Below are 15,715 nucleotides of genomic sequence, written 5' to 3' on the forward strand. Positions count from 1 at the left end.
ATGATTCGAAAAACACGTACCCTCTAGCCCTGTTCAAGGAGAAGACTAGGAGGAGCTGTTTGGTGTTGAAGACGATGACAAGGAAAATGATTTTGATGGATTTTAATGAAAATATTCAGAAATATGGTATCGTAGTATTTATTCAAGTGAATTAGGATAGAATATTATCGTAATACAACAGTAGTGACGATGTGGAGGAGGCGGAGGGATAGAGCGGGGAGGAGGCGGAGGGATAGAGCGGGGAGGAGGCGGAGGGATAGAGCAGGGAGGAGGTGACTGGCGGGAGCAGGGACGAGTGGAGATGCCAGCCAGTACATTACGGGTGTATTAATTGTTTTTATAGCTATTTTTGCATTTTAATATTAAATACTGTACATTACGTTTCAACAAAACTACCATTTATTTCTGAGAACATGGAAATGTAATATTTTTGCTGAAATGATGTACGTATTACAGTAGAAAGTGGGATAAAATTGTGACGAAAGCAATGACTTTCTCTTTCTTTCATTCAAAAGATGTTACCGTAATCGCTTTTTGAATGGTTTTCAGTTGTGGGATTATAAGGCTAATGATAGGATAGAATATTATTGTAATACAGTACGAGTACAACAGTTTTTTAACTGAAAACCATTCGAAAAGCGATTACGGTAAAATCTTTTGAACAACGAAAGAAAGCGAAAGTCATTGTTTTCGTCATGATTTTATCCCACTTTCCGCTGAAATATGTACGTCATTCCAGCAAAAATATTACATTTCCATATTTATTTCCGAGAATACAGGTTGTACCTCTCTAGTCCGGCAACCTCGGGACCTGACCGGTGCCAGACCATGGAAATTCACCCTTTTCCTGGATAGATAGTGACTTGTGCTTATGCCTGGAAGCACTAGCACCACTTTCTCTGCGTCATGGTCTCTTTGAAGACATATTGAAGGGTTAAATGTCGTATAGTAGCTTCTCAAATTTTGCGTGTTTTTAATTCTTAACGTATTTTATTGGAACACACAAAAAAATAAATAAATAAAAATTTTGACGGCGGAAACTTGAATTTCGACGGGTTTGAACGGCCTGCCAACGTGCAGACGACGTGCATAATCGTGTAAACAGCGTCATTTCTCTTTTGTACAAAATATTCATTATTGTTTATTACTGAATGTCTTTTTTATTGAATTATGTTTATGTGTGCAAAATGAGCAATAAAATTCATTAATAATACGTAGAATATTAAAACACACGAGGAAATGACACAGCATTGTTTTCGTTGATTACAAAACCAGTGACTGACTGGTTCTACATATAAAACTGAAGAAAATAGGACCTTGGTTGTAGCAGTAGTAAAATTAATATGGTTGTTTTAAGTAATGTTATTTAATGTTAATAAATGGAACAATAGAAGTAGCTAACGATAATGGTAAAGAAAAAAGAGAGATCGCATATGTAAGTGCGCATGCGCACACGTGAAAACATATCGTCATTACTTTACATAAGAATATGAAAGCAACACTTATTTACTGTTCATATATATTTTAATTAATGTTTCTGAATTTGTTTTTATTGAATTAATGTACGTGTGTGCAAAATTAACAATACAATTTATTAATAATACGTGGAATATTAGAGGAGACGAGACGGCTGCCGGCATTGTTTATGTTAAAGCTTACGAAACCAGTGACTGATTGGTTCTACATATAAAACTGAAGAAAATAAGACCCTGAGTTTAGCTGTAGTAAAATTAATGTAAAAAATGAATATGGTTGCTTGAAGTACCTGTAATGTTATTTAATGTTAATAAATGGAACAATATAAGTAGCTAACCATTAATGGTAAAAAAAAAAGTGAGACTGCTCGTATGTAAGTGTGCACATGTGAAAATATATCGTCATTACTCTACATAAGAATATGAAAGCAACACTTAATTACTGCTCATATATATTGAAGGGTTAAATGTTGTACTCTGTATAGACAAGCAGAGAGAGAGCAGCCGAATTGCCGGATGTAAACAAACCTTAATTACCCGAGGGTTTTTTTTTAAGGGGATTAGCCCACCCGGGAATAGGTCACTGACCCACATTAGGGCCTGAGGGGCAAAAATTTAATACTCCTGTAATAATAATAATAATTCAAATAAGTAAAAAAAAAAGCTGCCTATCTACCTATTAGACAAACTAAAATCGTTCCGGACCAAGGGAGTTTCCGGACCACAGAATGCCGGACTAGAGAGGTACAACCTGTATATTCATTCAGTCACAGTTAAGGTAAAATATACTTGTGATGTAATATTTTAATGAAAATACGGTATCGTAGTTTTCTTTTGTTTCAAATTTAATGAACAAAGATTGATGTTTCAAATGTAATGAACAAAAATTTATGTACAGTATCTATATATACACTTTAATAAATGAATACTTTATGTTTTACATCGTCCTGTGCTACCATCCCATGGATTTGGCTACTTTGGGCTTGCTATGATGACGTAAGAGATCTGCCCTGGCAACTGTACCGACACTCACAGCTGGTGGTGCGTTGGTGCATCGTTTCCATTGTTTACTGGTAGTTACTGGTAAATATTTTTCAACCTAACGAAACTATTACCCGTTTAGAAGTCGACCCCCAATTTTTTGCCAAATAATTTGGTCTTAAAAACTCAAACTACACGCAGATATATACGGTAAATAAAGACATGGGGGGCCAGGGTTTTCTTTTGGGGGGGGGGCACAGCAAAAATGTGCGGATTTTTAACATCCACGGGTATCTCTGTTACGAAACCCCCGCGTATGTTAAGGGCCGACTGTTCTGTATTTTTATATCATCATTTATCGCTTTTATACATTTATACAAGTGCCGGAAGGTATGGACAATCAGCTTTTTCGGACAGGTGGTCCCCTTCTTTTAGTTCGGAGCTTCAAAGGTTCATTGTATTTCCCATATACTGTACCTGTATTCTGAAGCTCACCCAATGCAAATTCATGGAAAGCATTGTGCTTCAAGAATGTAACCCTCATGTTTGGGGTGACGTCTGCCTGTATATGTGATTGATGATATGTTGTTTGGTAAAAAAAATAAGTGAAAAATTATGAGGATCAAGTCCTTGACCCTATTTACCCCTAAGTTTGCACTAGTACCCATATTTATAGTTCCTTGTGAATTCCAAGAACGTAACCTCCATGAACAGTAAGGTCTTGCTGTAGGTCCAACATTATTTTGCAGGAGTTGCCATGTGGCTGGTGTTATAATTTTGGCACACCAAGCCTCACAGCCCACACATCCATCCCTTATCACAGAGTAATAACCTGGCTAAAATTTCCATAGTTAATTTTGGCTAATGAAAACTTTGGGATTGGGATTGGGATTTTTGAAAACAGATGAATTATGGAGATTTTACTGAATTATGTCAGTCCATAATTGTTTAAAGGCAAAATATGAAATTCATTGAGATGGAATCCCTGGCCTTTCCTTAAAAGAAGATTAATCTCTATTAGGGAAACTATGTTAGTGTTAAGCTATGGGGGGTGGGGGTAAGGGTTATTCATATCTATTAAAGTAATGGAACAGCCCACGACATGTTTAATTTTAAAAGAAGGAATTATTAAAATTTCAAAAGAATGTGAAGAAAGATAGACAGCAAAAATGTTCTTCTGTAACTGTGAGTGGCAGCAGTAAAAAATATAAGATGAAGACTCAATATGTTTAATTTTCAAGGATATAAACTAGTAAAACCTTGAAGATATGGAAGTAGTACCACGTTGGAAACACCATTTCTTGTCCGATCAGCAAAGTTAAACAAACTTGGGTCGCCGGCATAGGGACTCTATTGAAAACAAACCTATCATGGCTTTGTCAGCTGTCCTCAATCCAATTGACTGAATATCAATTAGTATAATTAAGAAGAGGCAATCTTAGCTCCTCACGTAAAGGGCAGGGACAGCTCTTTATCTGACTCCTCAATTACAACCCTCCTGTATGGGTGGCCCAATCCAGTAATGCCCCTGACATCATTGAAACATGCAATCCCTCCATCACAGAAAGGTGGCTGTCCACTGGGCAAGAATGTGGTTTAGTCCCTGACAACTAACCCTGAAGCATCTAATGGGGAAGCAAACTATCTCTTTGTTAAATATCAGGTAGAGTATGGGTGAGGAAAGAAGGTGAAAATGCCCTTTGTATCAGATGGGGACTGAAGCAAAAGTTTAGTATAAAATTGGGGACTGAAGCAAAAGCTTAGTATCCAATTGGGGACTGAGTAAAAGCTTAGTAGCCAATTGGGGATTGAATCAAAAGCTTAGTATCAAATTGGGGACTGAAGAAAAGCTTAGTAACAAATTGGGGGCTGAAGAAAAAGCTTAGTGTCAGAAGGGGTCTGATGCAAAAGCTTACTCTCTGATGGGGACTGAAGTAAAATAACAAACTGGACATGAAATCAAAATGTGGGCCTGTAACAGTGACATGAGGTACCAACTGGGTAGTGCAGCTCTTAATAAAACCTCCTGCCTCTTGAGGGCAACATTTAATTGTAATCTCTTTGTTTTAAAGGTGATGTTTGTGACTAGGAAGGAAGGATGATCATCACAGGGGCATGGCATGAGAGCCAAGCTGGTGCCGTATCAAGAGCTGCCTGGTGGAGGGTGTTAAGCTAGAAAACAATATAACAGGGAATGTTATTTACAAGCCTGTCTGTTCCTAATATGAATCTTCCAATGAACCTCCTATCCAATAACCGAGGCAAAATCCCCTGACATTTTATCTCTGCTCACATCATGATAAACTTGCATAGCCTAAAGGACCTAACATACAGTGCCTGTTTTCAAAAAACACTCTGAAAAGTGTACTGAATCATAGGTCATGAAATAATGTTCTCCCTTCGACATAACACCAAAGTTCAACAGCCCTGCCAACTGACATGTTGGCAAATACCATAGGTCTGATCCATTATCACAATGAAACATCGTGCAATAAGACAAGATGCAGTGGGACTGTGCACTTAGCTTCCAAAAGCAGAGACAGCAATTGCTCTTATGTACACAGCAAGGAATGGCTGAACACCTGGATGGTGGGTTGTGCCTGACTATACAAGACAGGATCACCCCACAGATGAAAGGTGAGGTGCATCATACTTGGGTGACAATGTGCTAAATTAGGTCTCCCATTTTCAGTGGCATCTGTTGATTCTCATTCCTCTTTTCTAATGCAACAGTTGCAATGGGGAGGGACTATCCAATCATATCATTAATTGGAATTCAATCCACTTACCCAGCCACCAATACCACAATACTCTGGGTCAACCCTCATGACATGGTGTGTGCATTACATGGGCAGAAGGGCATCACATAAAGTAAATAAAAAGGGGTTCCACAGGTAATCGCATTAAAACATCCCCTAAATAGTACAGGTATAACATTAACAGGTATATCAGCATTCAGTTACTCAAGCTGAAGAATCAGACAAACAGTTCCTGTGAGTCTTTAACCTCTGCTATTTCACTCTGCCCTTTACATCATCATTTATAGTCCTTATAGATCTTATCAAAACCAAGAAAAAAGTTGTACTTACAGGCTGTCCATATTTATGGCACATGTACATATGGAGTTCCCTGAACCTTCGGTATCTTCTAAAAACTGTCCAAGAATCATTTCCAGCTGTTATTTTTACCTGTTAAAAGAAAAAAAAAAATATTGAGTGTATATTTCAAATGACATCATAGCCCACTGCATTTGTTTGTACAGTATGTATCAAATTGTTGCTTTCTCGCATTACAATGATCATCACCTATACAATCAGGACCTTTCCCCGCCATAATTTTTAGGTTTGGTGCCTGATTTCTGTTGACGTCATTTATTGTGACTTAAGACTTCCCTCCACCAGCATGGAGGAAGTGTCTGGCAATTCCAGTAACACATTGCCAAAGTAGTACAACCATGACACTCCAAAAAATTATGGGAATCAGAGTGTGAGCTTCAGCAATAGTGACACAGATGAACTAGTTATCAGCGTAGGAGAAGTGCTTAGAGACTAAGAAGAAAGCGAAGAGGAAATTGAGATACAAATGCTTCTCCAAATGTTGCACATCAAAACATTGAGCTTATGGTGCAAAATGAGATAGACGGTCATATACTCCCCTAGTGAAGCTGGGTAGTTATCAAGCTATGCAACCATTCACAGTTAAGTTACATGAATGTATCCAAAGGCTGACCCTCAGGACACAGAGTGAACACAACCAAACAGGGAGGTACTACCACCTGGGAAGATATTGGAAGCACAGTATTGTATTGTCTAATGGTAGACCCGACTATCATATGGCATCACGAAAATTGTGACCAAGTCCCAGGTTGCTGATCTGACTTTCTGCCACATTTACACACAATTGCAGGGTCTCAATGTTTCTCTTTTTTGACAACACAACATACTGTACATATATCGTTTCTCACTATTCATCTTTTTTCATTTTTGTATTATTATTATTATTATTATTATTATTATTATTATTATTATTATTATTATTATTATTATTATTATTATCAGTGTTGTTATTATTATTATTATTATTTTATCTTTAATTTGGTATTTCTAATATAAATTTTATTTACATTGAACTAATTATTATTATTATTGTTATTATTATTACATTTTCACCCCCCAGGCCCTGATGTGGGTCAGTGACCTGTTGCCTGGGTGGGCTAATCCAGAATAAAAAAAAGAAAAAAAAAATTAAATAAATAAATCTGCTGCTATGCCACTTAATTCCTTGAGGTTGGACTCACTTGGGAAACCAATTAGTGGTCTGACAAATTTTCAAGATTAGTCTTTGGTCTTAGCCCCTGGACTTAATAGCTGAATAATAGAAGTCTCCTTGGGTGGTCATAAGGTCATAAAATCAGCTTTAACTTTATACATGGCAGTTATACTCACTGGTCAGGATATTGTCCATCTATACAATTCCATTTCAACAAAGTTTCTTAACAAATAAGATATAAATGAAAACTGAAAGTTGGTTATGAAAGGATGAAGATTAATTAGGAGTGACTGTAACACAACATTAAAATACTGTACTGTAGTTACACAAAACTGTAAGATGAAACCTAAGTACTGTACAGTAAACCCTCAATTTACACAGTATTTTTTATATTCAGTATAACCTAATTTATACAGAGAACAACATGGCAGTCAAGTGAGCTTAGAACTTTTGAGTTCTACTATATGTTCCTTCCTGATTGCCACTGTCACCACGGAAGGGTGGATCCAGGAAGTTGTGGGTAGTGGAACATGGCGAGCGCAGCAAGCCTACCCAGCCTATCAAGCTAAACTAAAAAATCATTATGTTTTCAGAATTAAAAGTACTGCATGTACTACACCTTAATTCCAAGATTCAACCTTGAGCTTGTGAGTTTGACCACCTTATATTCTGTGCACTACTGTCATCCACAGCCACAGAGTGGGTGAGTCAGCTGTTTAGTCTACAACCACACATACTTTAATGTAAGAGATTGCTTTATATAGGTTGCAATAGTAAACACACTTTGGAATCAAATTAAAACAATATTAAACCAAATATATCAAATATAATAATTTGTGGAATGTATATATGATGAGCCACTGTAAATGCACTAGTGATGGGGACTGTACATTACACATCATTCAATTCATTACTGATGAAATGATCACAAACCTCATATTCCCAATGTGCAGCTGAGCCAGCACCTCTCATTTCATAGCTTGGTATGCTGATACAGATTCCACAGGACATGTCGTAGTCACCTGCTAAAACAATTTAAATGTACAACTTACATGTTTAACAAGCATATATTCTCATAATATTTAAAAAAAAAAAAGTTCCTTCAAACACATCTCTTGTACACACAGTCTAATTCACTGTTTTACTTTCTCACTTTTATATACATTTTCTTAGTATCTTTACTGTATTCCTTCCATAATCATAATTCCCACATCAATATCAAACTGTGTGTAACTGCAGGAGGAGTGATATCTAGGGAATAGTGTGTGTATGTGCATGCAAGTGTGAATAACCAGAAAGCATGGTAATGAGTAGTGTCAAGTAACAAGGATAAACCATATAAATTTTAAGACCCTGATGTAGAAGAGGACTACTATAGAAGAATACACCAATTACTGTTGTATGATTGAATGAAAGACCACAAATGAAAGGAAAGTCTATGTATTTTTTAAATTCCAACCACACTGCATTGCAGCAAAAAAAAAGAAAAGAAAAAAAAATACAAGTAAGTACATATAGCAAGTAAATAATTATGTAAGGCCCAAATAAGAAATACAATTACCGTATAGAGGAAATCCAGGGAAAAGATTGAGGCATTGACCTCCATGCCTAGACTGCCAGTGCCATAATGCCATTGACTGGTTCTATGGCATTATTGTACTGATCATTGCAGAGGTTCATGAGGTAGAATGAAGCAGTAGTGTACAGGTATATGATTGAGCATACATTAAGTAGTTGTATATTAAGTGTAAATATTTTCCTACTTGGGCAGTATTTATTTCTATGTAGAACATTGTATTTTGGGGGAAGGTATACTGTTCACATTTTTTGGGCTAAATGAAGCTATCCCTGTATTTCCGGTGAGAAGTTAATTCTACTATTCACATTGATTGAGATGTTTTACAAGCAAAACCTTAAATATTTGGAGGGGACCAATAATATTTTTTAGATATAAATACCTCAGGACAAAGAACTGTTTGCATCACAGATATTTTCAGATTATACCACATGTTCTGGCTTATAAAATAAATTTTTACTCGTGTGTAAAGAAATGCATACAGTGATATCTCAGTTAGTCGGAACGATTGGTGCAGAGCACTTCCGGGGAAGAGAGATTTCTGGCTAATCAGACGACTTTCTCAAACCCCCCAAAATTCCTTATCCCGGGAATCTTTTCCGGTTACTGGGAAAAGTTTCCGGGTGCCTAAACTAGACATCGTGCACAGACAGACACTAGCCCACTTCCCCAGAATGTTTCTGGATGCTGGAGATGTTTTCCTTGAGTCTAAACTACCAGAGTTTATAAATGCAGTTCTAATTAAGTTAGAAATTCCATTTATTTACTATAATCCAAAATAATTTATCAAAAGTTTGGCTAAATAAACATACTTAAAAATTATAAACATATATGATACGGGCGTGAATGAAGCTGTGTGTTAAAGCAAAGACTGGTATTTTCCACTCCCATGAAACTGTGGGAGATAAGTGGGTCTCATGTAAGTGACCTGATCTAACGTAATGTCAGGAAACTCAACTACAACCACAGCTGCCACAAGATTCTCACATCAAATTTTCATTATTTAAACAAATACAAACATTTGGAAAATTCTCATAACCTTAAATAATAATGAATAGTTTATTATTAAAAAAATTCTACCTTTGGTTTGTTTAATAATTATCCTGACAGTGATACAGCCAAAAACAGATCCACCAATCACAATCACCTTTACATACAGCCTTCCTTTGCCAAGTTATTGCCAGGTAAAATTGCGAGCACGAGATCCAGGGTGGGGTCGGTGCATCTTTGGCTGACTGTACATCTAAAGAAATAGATCCAGAGCAAAAAATTCAATATTATCCAAGTAGTTGGTCTTCCAACCCACGCACCAAACATGTGAGGATGTGGCTAAGCGTGGTGCAATCTTTCATAACGCTGGGAACCTTTGTCCACAGGCCCGGAGCAGAAAGGTTTGGAGTGATTTTCTTGCCATTTTCTCAGATTTTCCGGTAATTGCTTTATATCATTATTAATCGTTTTGATACATGTAATACATTCGCTGTAGGCTGAAGTAGGTTTTACTATATCATGTGTCTGAGGTGTGAGAGTATTAAAGGAATTAATCTTGATTTAGCAAACTAGTTCACTAAATCTAGCGAGAAATAACGTAAAAATTATCTTCTGCTAAATCCAGAGTTTGTTAAATAGGATTCCGTTATATATATATACAGTCAACCCTCACTTTACGCGGTCCCACATTCCGCGTTTCCACATTTACGCGGTACCCTGCCGGAACCCGGGATGCTCACATTCCGCGGTGCGTGTACCCCTTTACGCGGAGAGTGTCCGGCTCGCCGCTATTTTTAGATTCGCCCCTCCCGCCTCCGCCTGGGCAAGCCGCGCGGTAAGGTTGCGCAGTGCATGTCTCTGTTGCGTTATCAGTGACGTCATATGACGTATCGGACTGTGATTGGCCATGCATCCCTACCTCCCTCCGCTGCTAGCTGTAATTGGTTTAAAGTAATATGACGTGTCCACCCGGGGGAGGGAGGAAAGACGACGCTTGACCTAGCCGCGGCAGTTTCATCCCTCCAGGCCACACCATGTAATCGTGCATCCATTGTTCTGTAAAATGGCTTCCGCCGGACCACCGCCCCCAGAGAGAAACCTTTCCTTGCCTGGACCCAGCCGCCCTAAGCCAAAGAAGACACGACGTTCCTTAAGCTACGAGGTGAAGTACAAGATCATCCAAGAGTTGGAGAAAGGAACAAGACAGGTTGATTTGGCGCACCAGCATGGTGTGAATGAATCTACTATCCGGACGATAAAGAAGGATGCAGCCAAGATAAAGGAGCACATGAAGATCACAAAGTCTACAGGTGCTTCTATGATCAAGTATTTCCACAACCAAGTGCTTCTCAAGACGGAAAAATTACTTGTGAGCTACTTGGTGCGTAAGGTGCGACGGAACATGGCGGTGGACATGCGCTCTGTTAAGGAGTACACACGTGAACTGTATGCTGCAGTGTCACGAAAGATGGGAATTACAGAGCCCAAACCCTTTAATGCTTCCTCTGGGTGGTTACAGAGGTTTAAGATGAGGAACAAGAACACCAATATCAACATTGGTGGAGAAGAAGCTAGTGCTGACCGTGTTGCGGCTAGGGAATTTCCTCCGTTTTTATGTGAGATTATGGAGGAAGGACAGTACACCGACGACCAGGTGTTTAACATGGACGAATCTGGTCTTTTTTGGAAAAAGCTACCTTCCAAGACCTTTGTTGTGAAGAAAGCCAGCAAGATTCGGAGCCGGAAGTTGCAGAAGGAGCGCATCACCGTCCTGTTTACCACCAATGCCTCCGGTACCTGTAAGCTCAAGTTATCGGTGATTCACACAGCCCGCAAGCCGCACGCCTACAAGAATATGGACATGAACAAGCTTAATGTCCACTGGCTAACCGCACGTAAGGCGTGGATGTCCTCTTCTCTGTCCCTCTTCTGGTTTGACGACTGTTTTGTTCCCAAAGTGAAGAAATTCTGCGAGCAACAGAATGTTCCATTCAACATTTTGTTGCTCCTTGACAACGCACCTGGACACTCGCCCCTACTTATGGATTGTCACCCCAACGTAAAAGTGGTCTTCCTTCCTCCCAACACTACGTCATTAATCCAGCCCATGGACCAGGAGTTGATCTGCAATGTGAAAGCTGCGTACTCTGCAAAGAAGTTCAAGCTCCTGAACGACTCTACCAACACCAAGGATGAGTTGCGTAAGCTGGGTGACACCGACAGCGAGAGTAAAAGCGACGAGGACAAGGAACAAGAGGTGGTGACTCAAGAAGTTCTCGTCAAACAATTTTGGAAGAAGTTTAACATCAAACAAGCTGTAGACTTCTTGGTGGAGGCATGGGATCAGCTGTCTCTTGATACGATTCGTCACGCATGGAGACATGTGTTGCATGGCATGCCAGCTGAGAGGAGGAGTGAACCTGTGACTGGTGAGGTTCAGACTGTTGCAGTAGCAGTGGACCTTGCCAGAGAAGCTGCGCAGACTGTTACAGTTCCAGGCTTCTCCGAGACCACCAACGAAGACATCCTGGAGGTGATCAGAGATCCTGAAGTGACTGCCGACGAGATGTTGGAAGAAGATCACGTCAGTGAAGAGGAGGAAGAAGGTGCGTCATTCTCCGAAGAACACAGTTTAAGTCATAGTGATATTAAGGGTGCCATGGAGTGTGCAGAGAAAATGAAGTCCTTCCTTTCCCGCGACAATAACGATGACCGCTATGAAGTCTTCCATACCCGGCTGGTGCAGGCTATGGAGCCATACATCACGGTATATCAACACAACATAAACACCAGCCGTCAAAAAAGCATAACCGAGTTCTTCGCCCGCAACCCACCACAGCCAGCCCAAGCCAGTGATAGTGACAGAGGTAGAGACACTGAAGATGACTTTGAGGGATTTGTCAGGGAGGCCATAACAAGTGTGGGTGACAGTGATGGTGACTCACCTGAGGGCCAGTAGCCTGCCCTCTGCCTCGGAACCAGCCTCCATCCCCGTACGCCGACCCATCTCTTCTACTAACGTAAGTGTTCAACATAACTTTTAGTTTTCCTAACCTAACCTTTATTTTTCCTAACTTAACCTTTATTTTTCCTAACCTAACCTCTTCTATATTACTTGTTTTTTCATACCATCATAAAGTTAAGATAAAATTTTTACTACAACATAGTTGTGTGTCGTCAAAAAGTGGAGTTTGGGGGTCGGGCCAGTTTCTATTGGAATTAATCCCATATGTTCTGTTGTTCACTTAGCGCGGTTTTCACTTAACACGGTACCCTGTGGGTTTTATTGACCGCGTTAAGCGGGGTACTACTGTATATATATATATATATATATATATATATATATATATATATATATATATATATATATATATATATATATATATATATATATATATATATATATATATATATATATATATATATATATATATATATATATATATATATAATATATATATATATATATATATATACACACACACACACACACACACACACAGTAAAGCCTCGAATATCGACGTTATTGTGTCCTCCAATATTGCAGTGTAAGGTGAATCGTCTATCGCGAATCATCAATTACCATTAACATAAAGCAATAATATTGAGATGCGTTCCCAAGTGTGACCTTTTCATATCTTTTATGTGGCTTTTTACCCTCTTTTCCCCCCAAAACAATACAGTACAATTAATGAAAAGTGCAAACTATATTCTTTAAATAATGTTTCTAAATGCACCTTAAACAATATACAGTGGGGTATGCTATAACGAACGGATCCTACTACGAATATTCCTAAAACGAACGGTTTTACCTCTAAAATTGAGAATGCTATAACGAACGCAACTCCTACAACGAACGCGGATGAATACTGGACTATTTCGTCTGGCGCATGAATATTGTTGTACCGAGACCCACAACAAGAGCGTCAGGTGCCATCTTTGTCTCATTGTGTAGCCAGTGCACCACTGTTATTGTTGAAATTTTTCGTCTTTTGATGTGGAAATACGAGTTATTTGTATAAATATTTTGTTATAGAAGTGTACAATTGTAACAATGAATCGTCCAAAGTGAGTGAGAAAGCTCATAACTCTTGAAACTAAGAAAGAAATCATAAAGAAACGTGAGAATGGAATAAGCATTGCGAAACTTAGTGATGAGTATGGGAGTTGAAAACAGTGTAAGTGGCTAAGGGAATCTCTAGACTTAGCAAAGCAAGGTGTAATGTGATTGAGGAGACGGAAAATTTACTCTTAGTGTGGAAAAAGGAGAAAGAAATGGCAGGTGATAGCATTAGTGAAGCTATAATTTGTGAGAAGGCCAGACAATTGTTTGAGGATCTTAAAAGTCAAGACTCCCAGTGATAGTGATGTGCCAGTGTTTAGGGGTACCAAGGGGTGGTTTACCGGTTTCAGAAGGAGAAATAAATTACATAGTGTTGTGAGACATGGTGATGCTGCTAGTGCAGATAAGGAAGCAGCTAAGGAACACCATGACATTTTTTTTAATGTGATTAAAGAGGGAGGCTTTGTTTCTCAGAAGGTATTCAATTGTGATGAAAGTGGACCTTTTTGGAAAAAGATGCCTTGCTGTACATACATTACAAGGGAGGAAACTTCTGTCCCTGGCCATAAGCCAAGGAAAGACAGGCTTACCCTCCTTCTTTGTGCTAATGCTTCTGGTGACTGCAAAATAAAACCACTCCTTGTGTACCATGCAGAAAACCCCAGAGCTTTCAAAAACATTAGGAAGAACCGCCTTGGTGTTATGTGGCGGTCAAACCCAAAGGCTTAGATGACCAGGAGTCTTTTCTCTGAGTGGGTGATTGAGGTGTTTGGACCCAGTGTTCGGGAATACCTCAGGGAGAATAATCTTCCACTGAAAGCTTTGTTGGTGATGGACAATGCACCAGCCCACCCTCCTAATTTGATGGTTGAATTGCCAGAGGAGTTCAACTTCATCACTGTGCACTTCTTGCCACCCAACACAACACCTCTCATCCAGCCCATGGATCAACAGGTAATTTCTAACTTTAAGAAGCTGTACACAAAGGCACTGTTTAGAAAATGTTTTGCGTCCACTTCTTCCAGTGATGTTAGCTTGAAGGAATTTTGGAAGAGTCACTTCAATATAGCAGACGCTGTTTTTTTAATTACCTCAGCCTGGAAAGAGGTTACTGTGAGGTGTCTTTGTGCTGCTTGGAGGCCATTGTGGCCTGAATGTGTCCTTCAAAGAGACTTTGAAGGCTTCGAAGAGTTAGAGGAAGAGGCTGTTGTTCATGAAATTGTGTCTCTGGACAATTCCATGGGCCTGGAAGTGGATGATGATGATGTTGAGGAGTTGGTGGAATAGCACAGTAAGGAACTGTCCACTGAGGAGCTGCTTGAGCTTCACAAAGAACAAAACGAGACACTGAAGCGGAGCTTAACTTCTGAGGAGTCAGGGGAGGATGAGGACAAGGAGGAAAGCTGCATCATTCCAGCCAAAGATCTCAAGGATGCGTTCTTTTGCTGGTGCAAACTGTCCAAACTTGCTGAGGATTATCATCCTCATGTTGGTTCTGTGCAAAAGGCCATCAGTGTGTTTAATGATAATGTTATGAACTACTTTTGGAAGGTCCAGAAATCAAGGTTGAAGCAGCCAACCCTGGATTCCTTCTTTACAAAGGTAACAAAAGACCCTACAGACAAAGTGCCTGTGAGACAGTCACCAAAGAGGGCTAGGAAGGATGACTCCTCTCCTTCCACCTCTTCTCCATAATTCTCTCCTCCCCCCTCCCCCTCTGCCTCCTGTCCTGCATGCTAAACAACACTAAAGTAAGATAAAGTACCGTATTTTTTACATTTTCCACAAAATTTCTTCAGTGTTAAGTGGTTGTATTTGGGGGCCTGGAACGGATTAATCCTATAACGAACGAGGTTCTAGAACCAATTAGATTCGTTATAGCATACCCCACTGTATATATATATATATATATATATATATATATATATATATATATATATATATATATATATATATATATATATATATATATATATATATATATATATATATATATATATATATATACACACACGTTTACGCGGTACCCTGCCGAACACGGAATGCTCACTTTACGTGGAGTGTGTACCCTTTTACGCAGAGAGCGGCTGGCGGTCCTCTCACGCCGCGTCATTTTTGGAACCAAACCTCCCGCCATCTCTCCCGCCCTCACCCGCCATGTTGGGTAGGCGGCGCGAGTAGGTTGCGCAGTGTATGTCTTTGTTGCGTTATCGGTGACATCATATGACGTATCGGACTGTGATTGGGCCAAGCATCCTTACCTCCCTCCCCGCTAGCTGTGATTGGTTTAATGTACCTTAGTGATGGTCAGTTCAAAACTGATATGTTACATAAATTTATTTGTCAGTGGCCCAAGGTTAA

The 15,715-nt window shown here is 39.2% G+C and overlaps 1 protein-coding gene across 3 annotated transcripts in view; it reads right to left on the bottom strand.

Annotated features, from left to right (window-relative positions):
* The window catches only part of LOC121880043 (kinesin-like protein Klp98A), a 174,864-nt gene that overhangs the window by 21,091 nt on the left and 138,058 nt on the right, over positions 1 to 15,715 (bottom strand). For 2 of the 3 annotated variants that reach the window (XR_006091488.1, XM_042387035.1), the window contains exons 21-22: positions 7,659 to 7,750; positions 5,546 to 5,644 (exon numbers count right to left, since the gene is read on the bottom strand). Coding sequence is in view for 2 of the 3 variants with exons in the window: in XM_042387035.1 (XP_042242969.1) it covers positions 5,546 to 5,644; positions 7,659 to 7,750 (191 nt within the window). In the remaining variant the exon portion in view is untranslated. The remainder of the gene's footprint in view (positions 1 to 5,545; positions 5,645 to 7,658; positions 7,751 to 15,715) is intronic. The other variant, XM_042387036.1, reaches the window with a different exon arrangement.

Source organism: Homarus americanus, unplaced genomic scaffold, assembly GCF_018991925.1.
Source record: "Homarus americanus isolate GMGI-L3 unplaced genomic scaffold, GMGI_Hamer_2.0 scaffold30108, whole genome shotgun sequence".
Classification (NCBI taxonomy): Eukaryota; Metazoa; Arthropoda; class Malacostraca; order Decapoda; family Nephropidae; genus Homarus; species Homarus americanus.